Genomic DNA, 17,812 nt, shown 5'->3' with positions numbered 1-17,812 from the left:
GCACAGTCGGCTTGCACGCTCTCAGGCACACATGCACACATGCACACACGCACACGCTAAGTGAAATACACAGCTCCTCCACTGTAGCCCTGTGGTGATCTCGGCTTGCTCGTACAGTGGGTAGCTGAGGTGGCCTTCGTGGCTGGCTCCACGCTCTGCCCGTCAGCGCTGAGTTCAGCGGGGTCACGTACCCACCTGTCTGCTTGGGTTTCTACTGGGTTTCCTAAGCTGGCAAGTGTGGCCACCCCACAGCTCGGTGGCTGCTTTCAGAGGGAAATCTGGCACCTACGAATCCCGAGTCGGCCCGCAGCACAGGATCTGGCCCATCTCAGACACCACTGTTCTTGGATACAAACCCTTCTGGGAAGACACACAGCAGCCATGATGTGGCTGGGTGCTCGCCAGCATCTGGGGGCATAACTGGTGGGACAGGGCCAGGATTTCCAAGGAACTCTCAGTGCCACGCCACACCCCCCCCAACTTGATGAGTCACTTTCTCCTCACCTCTGGGCCCCGGCATGCACCCCAAGTCCTAACCTTATCCTCCAAAATGAGGACTCCATGAACCAGGCCTCCTGTCTAGAACGGAAAGCTGGGGCGAGATGGGGGCAGCTCCCTTGGGACTTGGCCTCCCTGAGGCCTGAGGTCAGGCCCTGGGCCCCTGGCTGCCCTCGGTGATTCAGTCCTCCCCAAGCGAGCAGGGTACCGCCAGACCTTCCCCCTTCCCCACCAAAGCCCAACCTCCTAGGCCCTGCTCCCTCCCCTGCATCCTCCCCCTCCCCCCTTCCAGGGCTTAAGGGACCTTTTCTATTTGCAGAGCCTAAAGAAACTGGTTGCCAAGGTGACAGAGCAGGAACAGCAGGGAGCTGGCCACTGCGGGAGGGGTTTTGCCCCCAAACAGCTGTCAGTGGGAGCGGCCCCAGCTGGGACTGGAGGGTTTGCTGCTCCCGAGGAAACACCCCCAGAGAGGCTCCCCTCTGCTCTGTGCCCCCCCCCCCCAACTGCAGCAGCTCTCCCCTAGTTACTTTCCCTGGGGGCAGCAGCCTGCCCATTTTAAAGCCTCTAATAACAAACAAAACTCTCTCTCTCTCTCTCTCTCTCTCTCTCTCTCTCTCTCTCCCTCTCTCCCTTTTGCTGGCACAGGCTCAAGCATGCTGCCTCCAGATCCCAGGTCTCCCAGTGGGTTGGCTGGGCAGGAGGCCGGAAGTCACCTCTGGGAGCTGCGCAGACCAAGACAGGTGCGGTGCCCAGCGCCCCGCTGCCCCTACTCAGGGCGTAAGGACTTGCTCCCAGAGAGGATCTGCCCCTCCTAAACCTCTCCCAGCTGCCTTTCCTTTGTGGGGGTGGGGGCGAGAGTGGGGGCAAGGAAGGGGGGTTGGCGAGAAGGGAAGAGCAGGAGGGACTGGGAGGCAGGGACAATGAAGCCGGCTGACCTGTGTCTCTGGGCAGAGCGTCCTCGCAGTCCTGCAGGGCACAGCTGCTCCCTCAGAATGTTCTGGGAGCTGCTTGTCTCTGCCCTGCAAGACAGCCATACCCTCAGGCCACAACGGCCTGGACCTCACTGGTGTTTATCTTTGCCCAGTGCAAGAGCAGACAGCCTCTGTCCACTCCACAAGCCTCAACCAGCCTGACACCCCCCAGGCTCTTAGAGCCCTAAGGCCAAGGAGGCCCGGGAAGTGCCTGTGAGAGCTGACCTGGCCATCTAGCCCTGACCCAGGCAGACACGGAGCTGGACCCCAGTTCTGCCACTCCGACTAGGTGACCTCGAGCGCGTTCCTGGGAGACTTCTCTGAGCCTCAGTTTTCTCATCTGTGAAATGGATAAACGTTCCTAGCACACAGAGTTCTTTTGAAGGTGGGGGAAGTGGTGTGCACAGGACCACCCAGCACATCGGCTGGTACGAGGTGGAGTTGGTTAGCGCTGGCGCCCGCCCGGGGCCTCAGTGCTACCACACAGCCTCAGGAGGAGCCCGCACTCACTCCAGAACTGCCCTTAGGATTTCAGGGTCTGTCTGAGGTTTGGAGAGAGGCTGCATGGCCCAAGGCTCTCGGGAAGTCCTGAGGCCCCAGGGTTTCTCCAAGGCTTGTGGGCTGAATGAGAACATTCGAGAAACACTGCCTTACGCCCTAGCTCTAGTCCAAACTGCTGTCAATGGTTTCTTTATCCACGAGAGGAAAGCCTAGCCCCGTCTCTGGGGAAACATCTAGAACCACAGTGCAGGGAGCCTCGGCAGGGAGGCGCCTTCCTCCACTCTGCAGGGGCCACCGGAAGGTGGCGGCTGACCTTCAGCCCTGGGTGGCTTTGGAAATCTCAAAAAGGCGAACAGAGAGCCTCGGCTCAGTTTCCCCAACTCAGTGCCGCTTGCTCTCCCTGTGCTTTCCTCCGGCCGTCTGTGTGAGACACACGTGCCATCCCTCTGACCCTCTGTGTCCACCCTGTGCTTACTCCTCAGATGCTGGCGTTGATGGGACTGGCTTAAACATCTGCCCCTTCCTTCTGACTGTGCACTCCTTTAGGTAAGAGATAATATTCGGGGGCCGGCGTGGTGGTACAGACAGTAAAACTGCTGCCTGCACACCGGCATCTTGTTATCTGAGTGAATTTGAGTCCTAGCTGCTCTGCTTCCCATCTAACTCCCTGCTAATGCCCCTAGGAAAGCAGAGGAAGACAGCCCCAGTGCTTAGGCCCCTGAACCCACATGGGAGACCTGGATGGGGTTCCAAGCTCCTGGCTTCAACCTGGTCTAGCCATTAAGGAGTGAACCAGCAGATAGAAGATCTCTGTCTATGTCTCTTCCTCTCTGTTGCTCTGCCTTTTAAATAAGTAAATAAATTTAAAAAAAAGGATTTTATTTATTTGAGAGGTAGAGTTACAGACAGTGAGAGGGAGAGACAGAGAGAAAAGTCTTCTTTCCGTTGGTTCACTCTCAGATGGCCGCAATGGCCAGAGCCACGCCTATCTGAAGCCAGGTGCTTCCTCCTGGCCTCTCATGGGGGTGCAGGGGCCCAAGCACTTGGGCCATGTTCCACTGCTTTCCCAGGCCACAGCAGAGAGCTGGATCGGAAATGGAGCAGCCGGGACTAGAACCGGCGCCCATATGGGATGCTGGCACTGCAGGCCAAGGATTAACTTAGTGCACCACAGCAGCAATAAATCCTAAAAAGAGAGAAAGCAGCCCTATTTTGATCATCTTCGTTTTAATCCAGGGACAAGGACGCAGCAGGTTCTCAAGGGCAAGAGTGCAGGTTAGACTGGCTGCACACAGCCTGGCTGCGGACACGGGGTTGGCGGCCGCCTGGGGAGCAAAGCCTCGGCTCCCTGTGGTGCTTAGTTCTGTGCTCTGACAGCTTGCTCGTGTTCTCCAGGCTGATAAGGCTGGCTTCTAGGGCTCTTGCCAGATTTTTCCATCACAGGTTTCCTATAATAGGCAGTGCTGGGAGGATTTCTGCAGGCAGAGAAGGGAAGCTGGCCAAGGAACACTGATTGGTCCCGACATAGAACTTGCCTCCCACGCTCTGCTGGCCCCCAGGCCAGGGGCTCCATCATGCTCCTCTAGCACTCGCAGCACAGCGCAGCACAGCACCAATAACACCCTACCAGCTGGCTGCCTTCTCACTGAGGCCTAGCTCACAGCAGGTGGTCCTGGACCACTGATCACTGGTCCCTGCATCTCCAGAGCTGGCCAGGGGCGGGGCCCAGGGCCCAAAGGTCCCTGCATCTCCAGAGCTGGCCGGGGGAGGGGCCCGGGGCTCACTGGTCCCTGCATCTCCAGAGCTGGCCAGGGGCGGGGCCTGGGGCCCACTGGTCCCTGCATCTCCAGAGCTGGCCGGGGGCGGGGCCCGGGGCCCAAAGGTCCCTGCATCTCCAGAGCTGGCCGGGGGCGGGGCCCGGGGCTCACTGGTCCCTGCATCTCCAGAGCTGGCTGGGGGCGGGGCCTGGGGCCCAAAGGTCCCTGCATCTCCAGAGCTGGCCGGGGGCGGGGCCCGGGGCTCACTGGTCCCTGCATCTCCAGAGCTGGCAGGGGGCGGGGCCCAGGGCCCAAAGGTCCCTGCATCTCCAGAGCTGGCCAGGGGCGGGGCCTGGGGCTCACAGGTCCCTGCATCTGCAGAGCTGGCCGGGGGTGGGGCCCGGGGCTCACAGGTCCCTGCATCTCCAGAGCTGGCCGGGGGCGGGGCCCGGGGCCCGGGGCCCAAAGGTCCCTGCATCTGCAGAGCTGGCCAGGGGCGGGGCCTGGGGCTCACTGGTCCCTGCATCTCCAGAGCTGGCCGGGGGCGGGGCCCGGGGCCCAAAGGTCCCTGCATCTGCAGAGCTGGCCAGGGGCGGGGCCCGGGGCTTACTGGTCCCTGCATCTCCAGAGCTGGCCGGGGGCGGGGCCCGGGGCTCACTGGTCCCTGCATCTCCAGAGCTGGCAGGGGGCGGGGCCCAGGGCCCAAAGGTCCCTGCATCTCCAGAGCTGGCCAGGGGCGGGGCCCGGGGCCCGGGGCCCACTGGTCCCTGCATCACGATATTGGAGGATGAATGTCTGCAGTACAATGAGAAGATGAAGGTCACCCTTTCTCACCTCCCAGAGTGGCTCTCACCTACTTCTGGCTGGCCCCGTCCTGTGTCCTTTTCCCTGAGCCATAGGAATTTCAGAATGGTCTACCGCCAGCCTCCACGCACTCCAGGCTCAGAGCCATGAGTGTGCACCCAAGAATCATAGCAAGGGAGCACTGGCTTATGCCAAGGTGTGGCTTCCCTTCCTTAAAGTCAGGCAGAAGCATGAAGTGGGATCAGGGGCTGGCGAATACCTCCGGACCGGGAGAGAGAAGGGCGGACGCTGCACACCAACGCCCATAGGATGTCAGAAAGCTTTCCCCCACCTGTGCTCTGGGATGCCTTCTTCCTGGAGCTCTTACCTGGTGCAATGAGGGGGTGGGCGGCCACAGCGGGCACTGCCCGGCCCGGCCCAGCCCGGCCCTCGGTGCTCCCGGGCACACTGCTGCTGCTGCTGCTGCTGCTGCTGGTGCTGCTGCTGCCATCTCCCTTCTTGAGCGGCTCTGTCACACTGTCCATGACACCAGGCTTGGCACCTGCAGGGGACCCCTGGGCAGTGTTTCTGCCCTGTGAAGGGGTAGGCACGGGCTGGCTGCCCCCAGGCGAGGGTTTCAGGGCCAAGTTGGGCAGCACAGGCTGAGTGGGGGTAGGGCCCGAGCTGGCTGCAGCTGGAGTCTGCTGTGTTCGGAGGGTCAGGTTCTGCACCTGGAAAACAGGGGTCCATGGGAGTCCAGACAATGTGGGCAAAAACAAAGCCATACAGGCCTGGGAGATCAGAGGAGCTCGGGTGGGCCCAGCAGTGGCTCAACAGGACAGTGGGTTGGAAAATGAGAGAGAGAGAGAGAGAGAGAGAGAGAGAGAGAGAGAGAGGATGAACATGAGAATGGGTTAGAGCACAAGCAAGGTTGTGTTAGTGACTGGATCCATCAGCAGAAGGAACTGGATTCGGAGAAGGGGCCACTGCCCAGGCTGGGGCTGGAGGCCAGGGACTCCCTTCTGTCACCCTCCCTCCTCCCCCAGACCACCAGGATTGGAGGCACACGACCCAGAAACAATTCCCAGACACGGCAGAGCAGGGGGCTTCCCGCGGTGCAGAAGGCCGGGGCACAGGTGAAAGTTAAATGAGCAGGGCCACCACCAGGCAAAGGACCGTCCTGTCCTCAGCCTAAGGTGAACTCGGCCCTTTTCCAGGCGGCCAGCACACTTATTCAACTCGGTCCCTGGCGCCCTCTGCTGGACACATGGAGGCTGTGCCGGACGCCTTGCTTGCAAACCCTCTGCCCAGGCCCTTTCGTAGACCGGGTTGGAGACGCTAGTGGGAGAACACCCTTCTCCACCACCCACGGAACCTCACGTCCACAGGCATCTCAGCGGAAGGCAGGGGCCTGGGATGCACCCTCACACCCTCTCCCATGCTGTTTGCCCGGATCCTAGCAGTGCCAGCGGGCATGACTTGGATGGAAGGTCCCAGTTAGGAAGCAGTGACAACAAAACAAGTCATCTTGGAAGGGTGGGAGGCGCGAAAGCCTCAGCATGCTGTCTTCTGACTCCTAACCCATGTCAGAGGAAACAGAACAGAGTCGAGAGGGCCCGAGGCCGCCTGAGTCTGGGAGTCCTGGGCAGCCCTCTCTCCCACCTGCTTTCCTGGAAGAACCCCCCCTCCCCAAGCCTTAGCAAAGACTCAGAGCTCCTCCAGGGCGGGTGCCCCTCCCCGGCCTCAGTCCCCCTCTGCAGCTGCCCACCCCCGGCCCTCCCGTAGTGTGGAGTCCTCACCTGGGCGGGGGTGGGGGGCCGGGCGGGGGCGCCAGTGCCGAGCTCAGGCTGCACAGTAGCGACGGTGGCCGTGGGCGTGAAGATGAGCTGAGGGGACAAAGGAACAGTGCCGCCTAGGCTCCTAGCTACCTGCACCAGGTTACCTGGCTGGGCCTGGAATCACAGGAAACGAGGCGCCGTTTACCTGCCCAAGGTGGGCTCAGCCACAGGACAGAACAGGTTAGCCAGGGAGCAGGCATGGGGCAGGCTAGGGACACAGCAGGGCAGGCCAGGAGGGCAAGGGGACAGCTGAATGCCTGGCAAAGTTTGCAGCCCCCTCAGCACCCTCTGTGAGGGGCTCGTGCCTTCCCAGCACACCTCCAAGTCACCATCTGCTCAGCCTCCTGGCGAGCGGGGACCTAGGGCAGGGACACTGGCTGGAGGACCACGTTCTAGGTCTGACCACTCCTGCCCTTGGGGCTGGGTCAGAACAAGACTCTCCCCCAGAAGGGATCACATTCGATGCATCCTTTTGGTGATTTTCTAGTCAAATTCGGATGTGATGGGGCGGGGCGGGGCGGGGCGGGGGGGGGCGGCGCTATACCAGCAGACGGCCTGGAGCTGTGGTGGTGTGTGACTGTCACCCACAAGGGTGCACTCGTGTGCCATTCTCTGTGACACCTCACCCTTTATGCCTGGGTGGGGTGGCGGTGCTGTCCCTGGAACCTTGGGAGGATGCATTCTGTGACCGTGTGCCCTGCTCGGGGGAGGGACCCCGCCAGGGCAGTTGAGTGGGACATGGAGATGAAGCTTGGGTGGTGGCAGTATGTGGCTGTGCAGGTCTCTATAGAGACAGAAGTGCATTTCACACTGGGTGTCTGACATCCCTGGGGATGGAGACGGGCCTCGGGCCAGGAGCTCAGGGCTAAGGACAGAAGTGCGGCAGTGGGCCCAGAAAGGCCCTGGGTGCCAGGTTCTGGCCCCAGAAGCACAGCAGGGTATGTGTGATGGCACTGTCTTTAGGCTGGCGAGTCCCAGGCCCGAGGGGGAGCCTCGCACCTCACACACACCTGACCCAACGCAGCGCTCCTCCTGCCTCCCAGGGTCTCGGCTGCTGTCTTCCCCGGACAGGCTTCTTTCAGAGCCTGCTACGCTTCTAAAGGGCACCTTCAGGACAGGTGCAAGGGGGGACTGCAGGTGTGCTGGTGATCCCCTGACCCGCCTGGGACAAGGGCCCTGCAGCTGGAGGCAGCCAGTCCGTGCAAGACCCTGCTTCTGTAGGGCATGTGGATGCCCAAGTGGGCAGGGCCACATGGGCACGGACTCCTGCATCACCTACCCTCGTGAATTTTGAGGAGTGCTTTCTGATAAGAAGGGGACACTTTTGCCTCGCTTTGGGAGGAGAGAGAAAGGAGCCGTCACAGGTAACTTCCCTCTTTCAGCCTGGAACCCCACCCTTGCTTGAGTCTTGAGCCTGCACCAAAGCTGTCACTCAGCTCCCCCCCACCCCCTCCCCGGGCCCAACCTCTCTGCCCCACCCCCACAGCCTCCTGGGCTCCCGGCTCCCGGCCTCTCTGTCCCCTGTCCCCCCAGGCTCGTGGGGCCCCCGGCCTGGCTGGCTGGGACTCACCATCTGTGCTCTCAGGTACATCTGCGCTTGGCTGGCCGTCAGGGCTGGAGCAGATGTGTTGCCCAGCAGCACAGCCTGCTGCGCGATGCCTGAGGCTGTCGCCGAGTTCACGCTCTGAGCCCGGTTGATGAGCTGGGCTGCGGCTGGGGAGGCTGCCAGGTTGATCTGCTGGGACAGACAGACAGGAGTGACGGGAAACGGGAGGTTCTGCTGTGAGCGGCGATCCCTCAGCCACTTCCTCTCCCCTTCTTCTGTCCCTTGGTTTGTTCGGCCTCCTTTGCGACCCTCTCTGGCCCTTGGGCTTTGGAGCTACCCCCACCAGGCTCCCTGTCCCCCCATGCTGCCCTGTCTCTGGCCTAGGCACAGAGATGCCTGAGCGGAGAGATATAGAGATAGAGATAGAGAGAGATGATAGAGAGAGAGAGAGAGAGAGAGTCAAATGCCCACAATAGCCAGGGCTGGGCCAGGCAAAAGCCAGCAGCCCAGAACGTCATCTGGGTCTCCCATGTGGGTGGCAAAGACGCAGCACGTGAGCCATCATCTGCTGCCTCCCAGGGTGCGCATTAGCAGGAAGCTGGATCAGAAGTGGAGGAGCTGGGATTCAAACCAGGCACTCCTGGGATGCAGGAACCCCAAGTGGTGTGCTAACCCCTGCCAAAGTCTGCCCCCACCCCCCACCGCCGCCTTCTTTTTTCTGGCGGGAGAACAGCCCCAGTTCTGCGTGGGTGAGGATTCACCACAGCCAGAGCGTCTCAGGCAAGGAGGAAGGGGCTGGCCAGAGCTGGGCCCTCAGCCGTGGCTCCCCGACGCTGCTCACCGAGGACGGCTGCGCCGGGGCCTGCGCGGACACACTGCTGCCGGAAGCGCTCCCCTGTCTGCTGGCCACCAGGCTCGCCTGGAAGAAGAAGCAGCTCCAGTCACTGGGCTCCAGCGACACGCCTCCCCCAGCCTCTCTTGCGCCGGATCCCGTGGTGGGAAAGGCAGCCCCGGAGCCCCCCGCCCGCCTGCCCCATCATGCAGCTTCCTAGTTTCCTCTTGCACAGGGCAGGGCTACCGTGGTCCCACGCTGCCGCTGGCTTGCTGAGGGCACTGAACGAGACCGAGCGCCGAGGCACAGCCCTGGGACTGCTGGCCACTCCCAGCGTGGGCATCTCCAGCTCTCTCCAGCCCCTGCTCTGGCCGGTCCCTCGCCCGCGACCCGCGTCCCCCGGGCTGAGGCCTCAGTGTGCTCTATGTGGACTGCCCAGCCTGCCCCCTCCCCTTGGCCAGCTTCCCTGCCGCCTGCCACCCAGTGGGAGGTGCCCTCTTTGTCACAAATCTTTGTGACTTGTCATCAAGGGGAAGGAGCTGTTCTGCCCTCTCATAGTGCCTATCACAGCTGAGACACTGAAGTCTGTTTGTTTCTATGGCTTCCTGTTTTTTTTTTTTTTTTTTTTTTTTTTTTTTTCTGCATCCCCACTATAAACTCTAAGAAGACAGAGTCCAGGGTACCCAGAGTCTGACGTGGACTTTGCATGCAGTAGGTGTGCAAAGTATTTTGCTGAGTGAATGAATGAATGAATGGATGAACTCTTCTTCTCAGCCAGTAGGAGGAGAACATCAGACGGACAAGCCCTTCCCCACGGATGCCCCTGCGGAGTCCACGGTCCTTCTCCCGGGGGCAGGGAAGTGGGGAGAAGGGGCTCTCCCTGTACTTCTGCCCTGGCTGGCGGGCGGCTTTGGGCTCAGCTCGTCACTGTCAGAGGCGATGACGACAGTTGTGTGGCCTCAGAGAGAGCGGGCACGGGAAGCCCCCGCGCAGGGCCCGCCTGGCTTCCGCGCCGCGACCCCTGGCAGTGCGTGGTGCGCCTGTGGCTCTCACCTGCTGCACGGCCGCCAGGCTCTGGAGCTGGGCGCTGCTCAGGTGCTGCTGCTGCAGGGCTGCGGTCTGCAGCATGAGGTGCTGCTGCTGGGCGGCGTACATCTGCTGCAGGTACTGAGCCGCCGTGCTGGGCTGCCTGTGCAGTGCCTGCTGGATCACCTGGGAAGGTGGGAGAGGCGGGGAGCCTCAGTGGCCTGGCAGGCCCGGCTCTCCGCAGCCGCTCGTGCCCCGACCGTGACGAAGGCTGGCTCTGCAGCGGGATGGGGCAGACGGCTACGTGCACAGCTTTACAAACGCCCACCCTGCCTCCCCTGCACCTCTCCCCTGCACCTCTCCCCAGCACAGTCTGCTCCCGCGCCACTGCCTCGGGACATGAGGGAAAGCAGCACCGGGCCCTGAGCAGCTCTCGGGACAGAAGTGCCACGCCAGGGGCGGGGGGTGCTATTCCAGCATCAACAATGGCTGCCAAACTTGAACTCCCTGCACAGGTGACACAGTCCCCTGGGGTGGGGGTGGGGGCTGCAGCTCCAAGACTTGCGCAGTGCGGCTCCCTAGCTCAGCCACAGCTGAGCAGAAAGCCCTAGAAGAAGGTTCCTGGGCTCTGCAGAGCACCCCCAGCTCTTCTTCTCTGCCTCCCACTTCCTCTTTCCGGTTGCTGTCTCCCCTTCTCGGGCCTTACTGCCCAGGGTGGCTGAGCAGCCTTCTGCAGGAGGGGAGGACAGGCTGCTCTGATCCCCACTGGCCCCCGGGAGAATGAAGAGCGAAGGCCTTCCTGGCAGCCCTGAGACCCTCGGTCTTCTCCCAAGCCCCAGAGACCCCCTCCTCCTCCTCCCCCCACTGCCCTCCTGCCTTCTCTTCCTGGGGACGTCCTGGACTGACCCCAGCCATGCCTGCTTCCTCTGAATCCCAGCCACAGGGACACTCCCGACGCTGGGCCCTGCCTGGGACAGGCCAGCAGGACTTCCAGGACCAAACAGCATCTGGGCCCAGACTGAGGCTTCCGTGAAGAGGCTGAGACTGTCGCTCCCCCGTGGGCTCTGGGGTCTCTGCCGACACCCCCACTGCACCCAGCTCATCCGCCTTCCCCTCACATTCCTGTTTTTTCCAGAGTGCGTGCCTCTCTGGAACCCCTTTTATATCAACTCCCCTCCTCTGTCTTGAGCTGGGATAGGAAAGGCACGTCCTGATGTCCAGCAGCTGAGATGTGCATGCGCCAGGGGCTGGGAGGGGACTGTGGGCAGGGCAGGGGGGGCAGGAGCAGGTAACTCGGGTTTATTAAGCAGCAGGCAGAGGCACCGGTGTGTGTGTGTTGGGGTGGGGGTGCAGGTTAGAGTGTCTGTTGTCTTCTTAGATCAGGTTTCTCAGGCCCGCTTGCTGTCTGCTGTGGATTCCTCCCTTTCCTGTCTATCTCCGGGCCTCAAGCCAAGCAGGGTGAGGTCACTTTTCCAGTGGATCCGGAGCACAACAGCAAAGCCACTCTGAGAACGCGTGTCTCAGCCACAGCCTCTCCTTCCTGCCCTCTAACAGGACAGGAGGCCTGGGAGCCTCTAACAGACACGGCAGGGAGTAAGAACAGGAGCTTGGGGTGGGAGAGAGGTTCTTTCATCTGGTCTTTATCTGAACGACCTCGGACAAGTTGCTACCTTCTCCGAGCCTCTGTTTTCTCAGCTCTAGAACTGTCCCTGATAACAAGCAATCGCACGGCCGCAGGAGGAGGACAAGTCTGCAAAATGCTGAGCGCACTGCTGGGCAAGCAGCAGCTGGCAGTGCACGGTCACGCTGTGTTTGCAGCAGCGTGCAGCACCTGGAAGGCCCTGGTGATGCCGCTCGGCAGACTTCAGGGAGGTGGGGGTAAAAAGCTTCAAACAAGGGTTCGTTGGCTGCTCCTTTCTGGTCCTCTGTCTGGAAAACTGCAGCTTGCTCTTCACAGGGACATGGCCATGGGCGCGGTGGGCTTGGGCCACGGCTGAGTCATCTTGTTCCCATCTGCCCTTTACTCTCTTAACCCGCCCACTCTCCCAAAATGGCGCTCTGGGTCTGAGTCCTCACCTCAGGAGACAGCAGCTTTTCCACCTGCTGAGAATCCTCCCCCTCGCCAAGCTTCCGTGGTCGGCCCCTCTTGCTTCACTCTCCTATTCTAATGACGCACAAATCTATGTCCCCCAACCCACTCATGTACGTTATCCATCAGACCATGCCACAACCCGCTCTGGGCCAGCCCTGTAGATCATTAAGGATGACAGTTCCTGGATCAGTTAGAATCTTACCTGCACAGTCTGCCGGTCAGGGATGCCACTGTACACAGAAATCTGGGGCCCCGTGGCACGGCCGCTTCCTCCGCTGCTGCCGCTGCTGCTGCCGCTGCCGCCATTGCTGCTACTGGAGCCACTGGTGCTGCTGGTGACACTGGCGCTGCCGGAGGTGTGCGGGGCTGGTGGCTCATTCTCCATGGCCTATGGGTGGCACAGTCAGGGTGCTCAGATGGCAGAAGAGCAGGCGGCTGCCAGAAAAGAAGAGGCAGAGGGGCGATGTGCGGCAAACGCATGCTAGCACGTGCCCTCGTCAGCCCTCCTAGCACGTGCCCTCCGTATCTGTGTGGTCGGCATCTGTGGATTCCACCAACTGAGAGTGGAAAATAAGTGGGGAAAAATCTGCATACGTACTAGATACACGCAGACGGCTTTTTCTTGACACCATTCCTTATACAACTCAATACAACAAACTATGTACTTGGCATTCACTGTGAATTAGGTATTTTTTTTACTCTTTTTTTTTTTAATTTAATGAGTACAAGCGTCATAAGTACAACTTTAGGAATGTAGTGATTCTTCCCACCATACCTGCCCTCCCACCCCAACTCCCACCATCCCCCCGCCTCCTCCCTCTCCCATTCCCAGTCCCATTCTCCATTCAGATTCATTTTCAGATAACTTTATACACAGAGGACCAACTTTATAGAGTGAAGATTTCAACAATTCGTGCGTGAGGTGTTTGAGGTGTGGAGAAGACGTAAAGCACGGGGAGTGTGCACAGGTGACGTCTGTGAGGCTGTGCATTCACAGCGCTGTTCCAGGCGAGGAGCTGGGGCACCTGCAGATCTTGGCGTCTGTGAGGGATCCCGGAGGCACCCCCCCCCCCAGGAACACAGAGGAGTGACTGCGTATGCGTACACGACTTCCCACACGGCTTGTGGCGTGAAGTACTGAGACACACTGGTGACCAGGATGGGGCCAGGCTGCCTTCATCAGGTGAGACCTGAATCAGCTCTGCCTGGTTCCGGAGTCCACGATCCGGTCGTGCTGCGGGGACGTGGTCAAGCCGGCACAGCGGGGCAGATTTCCTATCACGTTCTCCCTGGCAGTGACCTCAGCTAGGACCTCTCACCCCTTCGACCTCTTTCTCTCTGGGATGAAGGAACTGAACTTCAGAGAACTCACAAGGGGCAGGATTACAGATCTGCTGAGAACAGGAGAGAAAGAGGCAGAGAAGGAGGTAACAAAATAAACGGAAGTGTTTGTTTTGTGTTGTGCTCAAAGCCAGAGGAGCTTCACTTAGGTTAGAAGTTTCTGTTTTCTTTACAAAGTCCATACTGAGTGCTGTCTGATCGAACGCTGAGCAGGGTGCTAAGTGGAGCAATGGGTTCAAACCTTAGGGTTTTGATGGGGCCTGTGTTGTGGGGCAGTGGATGGAGAGACCAGGGAGACCAGGATGGATTTCCGGCCTGGCTCAGCCCTGGCTGTTGTGTGAACAACAGATAGTTGGAGGGTCTCTCTTTGTCACTCTGCCTTTCAAATAAATAAAATAAATCTATTTTTAATCATTTTCACAAAGCCACAAAGAGGTAACCCGTTTTTTAAAAAAGATTTATTTATTTATTTGAAAGGCAGAGAGAGAGAAAAAAAGAGAGAGAGAGAGAGAGAGAGATGAAGTCTTCCATATGTTTGTTCATTCTCGACATGGCCACAACAGCCGGAGCTGAGCCAATCTGAAACCAGGAGCCAGGAGCCTCTTCTGAGTCTCCCACATGGGTACAGGAGCTCAAGGACTTGGGCCATCTTTTACTGCTTTCCCAGGCCATAGCAGAGAGCTGGATCAGAAGTGGAGCAGCCGGGACTCAAACCAGTGCCCATAAGGGATGCTGGCACTGCAGGCAGCGGCTTTACCTGCTATGCCACAGCGCTGGCCCCAATGAAATCAATCTTAAAAAAAAAAAATCCTCATGTTTTGGAGTCAGAAAGACCTGGCTTTGAGACCTGGCTCTCAAACTTTCTAGCCGCAAAGCTTTGCGAGTGGCACCTGCCTGACCTTCTAACTCTTCATCTGTCCCGGTCGGGAGCGTAGAGCAACATGTGACGGGTGCACAGCAGAGTGTCAGGCACCCACGTGCTGCTGCGTGTGGTTTATCAGCACCGTGCCCAGCCTGGCTCTCGCAGACTGGCTCCAGGGGATGGGGCCGCTCCAAGACGGACTTGGCAGAGCCTCTGGAAACCTCCCGTTCCTGCAGGGAGCATCCTGGGGCCTCCAAACAGAACTGGAAATTCCATTTCCCCTTGAGGCTCCATGCTGGGGACAGAGAGGGGCTGGAAAGAGGGGACGGGCGGTGGGAGAGGCACACCCAGATCTGAGGTCAGGTTCCTTGTGCTTCTTTCCGGCTGTTCCGCACAATCTCATTTCTACGCAGAAGCCTTTCCTTCTGCCATTCTTTCCTAGCTGTAAAAATAGCATTTCTCCATCACTCCATCAGTCAACCCCGTGCTTGCTGCTTATACTAATTTCAGGAGTGAAACAAATGTGATTTTCTGCATCCACGAAAGCACTGACTAGTGCCAAGGACAGAAGTCGGCGTTGGCGTCCTGTTGGCCTCCCCCCAGGCTGCCTTCTTCAGTCCAGGTGGGTTTCACTGGGGGCTGCAAAAGGTGCGGGCAGAGACTCATAAACCGCAGTGCTGGGCATTGGGAAGCCCGAGCCACTCCCAGGCGGCCAGCAGCGACTTGCTTACAGCTGCCAAAGCAGTCTGAGTCGGCACTCGTGACCTGGGCCTCAGGCAGTGATTCCCCCACCCCGGGTGCTGTACACCTGCTCTTCCTGCACAGTCCAAGGCCCCTAGTCCCCCATTCCCTTCGTCCTGCGCCCCACTCTGTTCTGGGGCTCGTTCCGGCCACTGGCTTGTTCAGCTTGCTCACAAAGTTGCTGATGCAGGAGTCAGTGAGACGGCAAAGTCAATAAGTGTGGCCCAGCCCTGCTCTGTGGAAATCCACCTTCTCTTCTGTTCTAGGGACGTGTAGCTCCCGATCTTGCAGAAACTGAAAAAACTGAGTAGATGAGACTCAACTGATTTTTTTTTTATTTGACAGATATAGTTAGACAGTGAGAGAGAGAGACAGAGAGAAAGTTCTTCCTTCCGTTGGTTCACCCCCCAAATGGCTGCCACAGCCGGAATTACGCCGATCTGAAGCCAGGAGCCAGGTGCTTCCTCCTTGTCTCCCATGCGGGTGCAGGGGCCCAAGCACTTGGGCCATCCTCCACTGCCCTCCCAGGCCACAGCAGAGAGCTGGACTGGAAGAGGAGCAACCAGGACTAGAACCTGGTGCCAATATGGGATGCTGGCACCACAGGCGGAGGATCAACCAAGTGAGCCACGGCACCAGCCCCCTCAACTGAAATTTAAGGATCATCGTGCAACAAGCCACCAAGTGGCAGCTCTGTTCAAACAAGGAACCCCCACAGAGCTCCTCTCCTCCCTTCCCAAAGCACTGAGCCACTCTGGGAATTCCCAATGGAAGTATTCACAGAGAAAATACAACGGAAGGGGCTGGTGGTGTGGTGTAGCAGGGAAAGCGCTACCTGTGACGCCGACACTGGCACCCCATAAGGGCTCTGGTTCTAGTCCCGGCTGTTCCACTTCTGATCCAGCTCTCTGCTATGGCCTGGGAAAGCAGCAGAAGATGGCCCAAGGCCCTGGGTCCCTGCACCCACGTGGGAGACCCGGAAGAAGCTCCTGGTTCCTGGCTCCTGGCTTCAGTCTGGCTCGGTCCTGGCTTTTGTGGCTCCTTGGGGAGTGAACCAGTAGATGGAAGAGCTCTCTCTGTGTGTCTCTTCTCTCTCTGTAACTATGTCTTTCACATAAATAAATCTTAAAAAAAATAGAGTAAAATAAAAATAAAATGGGAAAATAGGGTAGTAGCCACAGTAAATCAGAGGCTAGGATAAGCCACATCCCAGTGAGCAAGCCTCAACCTTAACTTTCTTTTTCTGTCTAATGCAGATGTGGTGGACAGTGTACCTGGATCCTTGCTGAGAAATAAAGCAAGACACAATCTAAGGACGGCACAGCATTCCTTTACGGAACAAACACCGTCCCTGCCCTGGTGAGGACAGCCACCGCTCTCCCGCAGGGGCCAGCCTTACCCTAGCCTCCTGGGGACCCAGGCGGGAGACACCGCTTGGACTCTGCCCACCTGCCTCCTTCTTGCTACCACAAGCATGCCTCGCCCTTCCCTCTCCACTGTGTCCTTCTCGGCTTCTGCTGCTCCTCCTCGCTTTGCCTTTTGGGTCTCCCTGGGTTCCCGGTCTCCATGGGTCTTTGCTGGCTGCTCCTTGGGCGGCCCTCCCCCTCCGGCACACTCAGCACGCTCGCTCGCTGTTCCCCTGTGGGCTCCTGGCACTCCCGTTCTGCTTTTGCCCTCTTGGCCTCCTGCGATTGATCGTGCCTGGCTGCTCTGGCTCACTCTAATGAGCTCCCTCTATTCTTGACCTCGCTGCTCGCTCCTGGCCCCACTCGCTTGCCCTTGACCGCCTCTCCCTGCATCTGGCTCTGTCCGGTTCTGTCTGTGCCTCCCTCCCTTGTCACATGCTCCAGTTCTCCCTCACTTGCTGTGGACTCCCTTGCTTGAGCTTGCTCCTCCTCCCCTGGACCTAGACAGCACATGAACTTGCCACTTGCTCTCCTCTCCAGCAGGCTGGCACCCTCTCTTCCATCTCATGCTTTTGATAGCCACAACTGTCAAGTGTGTGCTCCCTCACTCTCTTGCCTGCTCTCTCGCAATCACTCATGCAAAAGACAGGGGAAGGAAGGAGGCACAGACTCTGATTAGAGGCATCAGAGAGGCAGAGGGACAGCAAGCTTCCCACATACTGGGTTCACTCCCCAAATGCCTGCAATAGCTGGGGCTGGGCCAGCGCTGAAGCCGGAAATCAGGAACTCAATTCAGGTCTCCCATGTGGGTGGCGGGAACCCAATTACTTGAGTCATCGCCTGCTGCCTTAGCCAAGGTCTGCATTAGCAGAGTCAGGAGCCAGAGCTGGGAATGGAATCCAGGCTGCCACAGGATGCAGGCATTTTAGTCACGAGGCAAACACCCACCGCTGGACTAAAATCTGCAATTCAGTAACATTAACCGCACTCACAATGTTGTGCAACCATCCCTGCTATGGATTCCCAGAACTTTGTCATCATCTGAAACAGAAACGCTATTAACTCTTGGGCAATCACTGCCCATTCGGCTCATCCTGCCCCCTGCCTGGCCCCTGGTGACCTCTCATCTCCCTGTCTCTGTGAACTCACGTGTTCTAGATCTATCATCAGAGTCCACCCATGAAGTATTTGTCCTCTGGGTCTGGCTGATTTCGCTCAGCTTAGTTTCCAAGGTTCAGCCACAGGGTGGCATGGATCAGAATTTCCTTGCTCTTTATGGCTGAATGGCCACACACACGGCATCTGTTTATCCGTTCATCTGCCAAGGGACATGTGGGTTGCTTCTGCCTTTCGGCTGCGGTGGATTCCGATGGACAGCCACGTTTGAGTCTGTGCTCTTTGCTGGGTAAATGCTGGCAGGGAGGCTGCTGGGCTTGCTCACTCTAGTTGTCGTCATGTCATTTTAAAAAATGTATCTCACATATATTAGAAAATATCTCCCATATATTAAGCTTTTATTTTATTAAGCTTTTATATTAAAAAAGTATCTCACATATATTAAGCTTTTGTCTGAGTTTTATTTTTAATTGACAAACAACAGTTATATGTGCTTAGGGTA

General features: G+C 58.7%; 1 protein-coding gene across 4 annotated transcripts in view; it reads right to left on the bottom strand.

Moving 5' to 3' along the window:
• Positions 1-17,812, bottom strand: part of PHC2 (polyhomeotic homolog 2) — a 118,947-nt gene that overhangs the window by 37,661 nt on the left and 63,474 nt on the right. For 2 of the 4 annotated variants that reach the window (XR_016210204.1, XM_017350218.4), the window contains exons 2-7: positions 12,047-12,279; positions 9,780-9,938; positions 8,736-8,813; positions 7,919-8,083; positions 6,310-6,462; positions 4,899-5,241 (exon numbers count right to left, since the gene is read on the bottom strand). Coding sequence is in view for 3 of the 4 variants with exons in the window: in XM_017350218.4 (XP_017205707.3) it covers positions 4,899-5,241; positions 6,310-6,462; positions 7,919-8,083; positions 8,736-8,813; positions 9,780-9,938; positions 12,047-12,229 (1,081 nt within the window). In the remaining variant the exon portion in view is untranslated. The remainder of the gene's footprint in view (positions 1-4,898; positions 5,242-6,309; positions 6,463-7,918; positions 8,084-8,735; positions 8,814-9,779; positions 9,939-12,046; positions 12,280-17,812) is intronic. The other 2 variants (XM_008273724.5, XM_089299132.1) reach the window with 2 other exon arrangements.

Source organism: Oryctolagus cuniculus, chromosome 7 (assembly GCF_051225735.1).
Source record: "Oryctolagus cuniculus isolate XC-2025 breed Fujian yellow rabbit chromosome 7, ASM5122573v1, whole genome shotgun sequence".
Taxonomy (NCBI): Eukaryota; Metazoa; Chordata; class Mammalia; order Lagomorpha; family Leporidae; genus Oryctolagus; species Oryctolagus cuniculus.
Note: the sequence above shows the minus strand (reverse complement) of the source record. Positions and strands in the feature narration are given on the sequence as shown.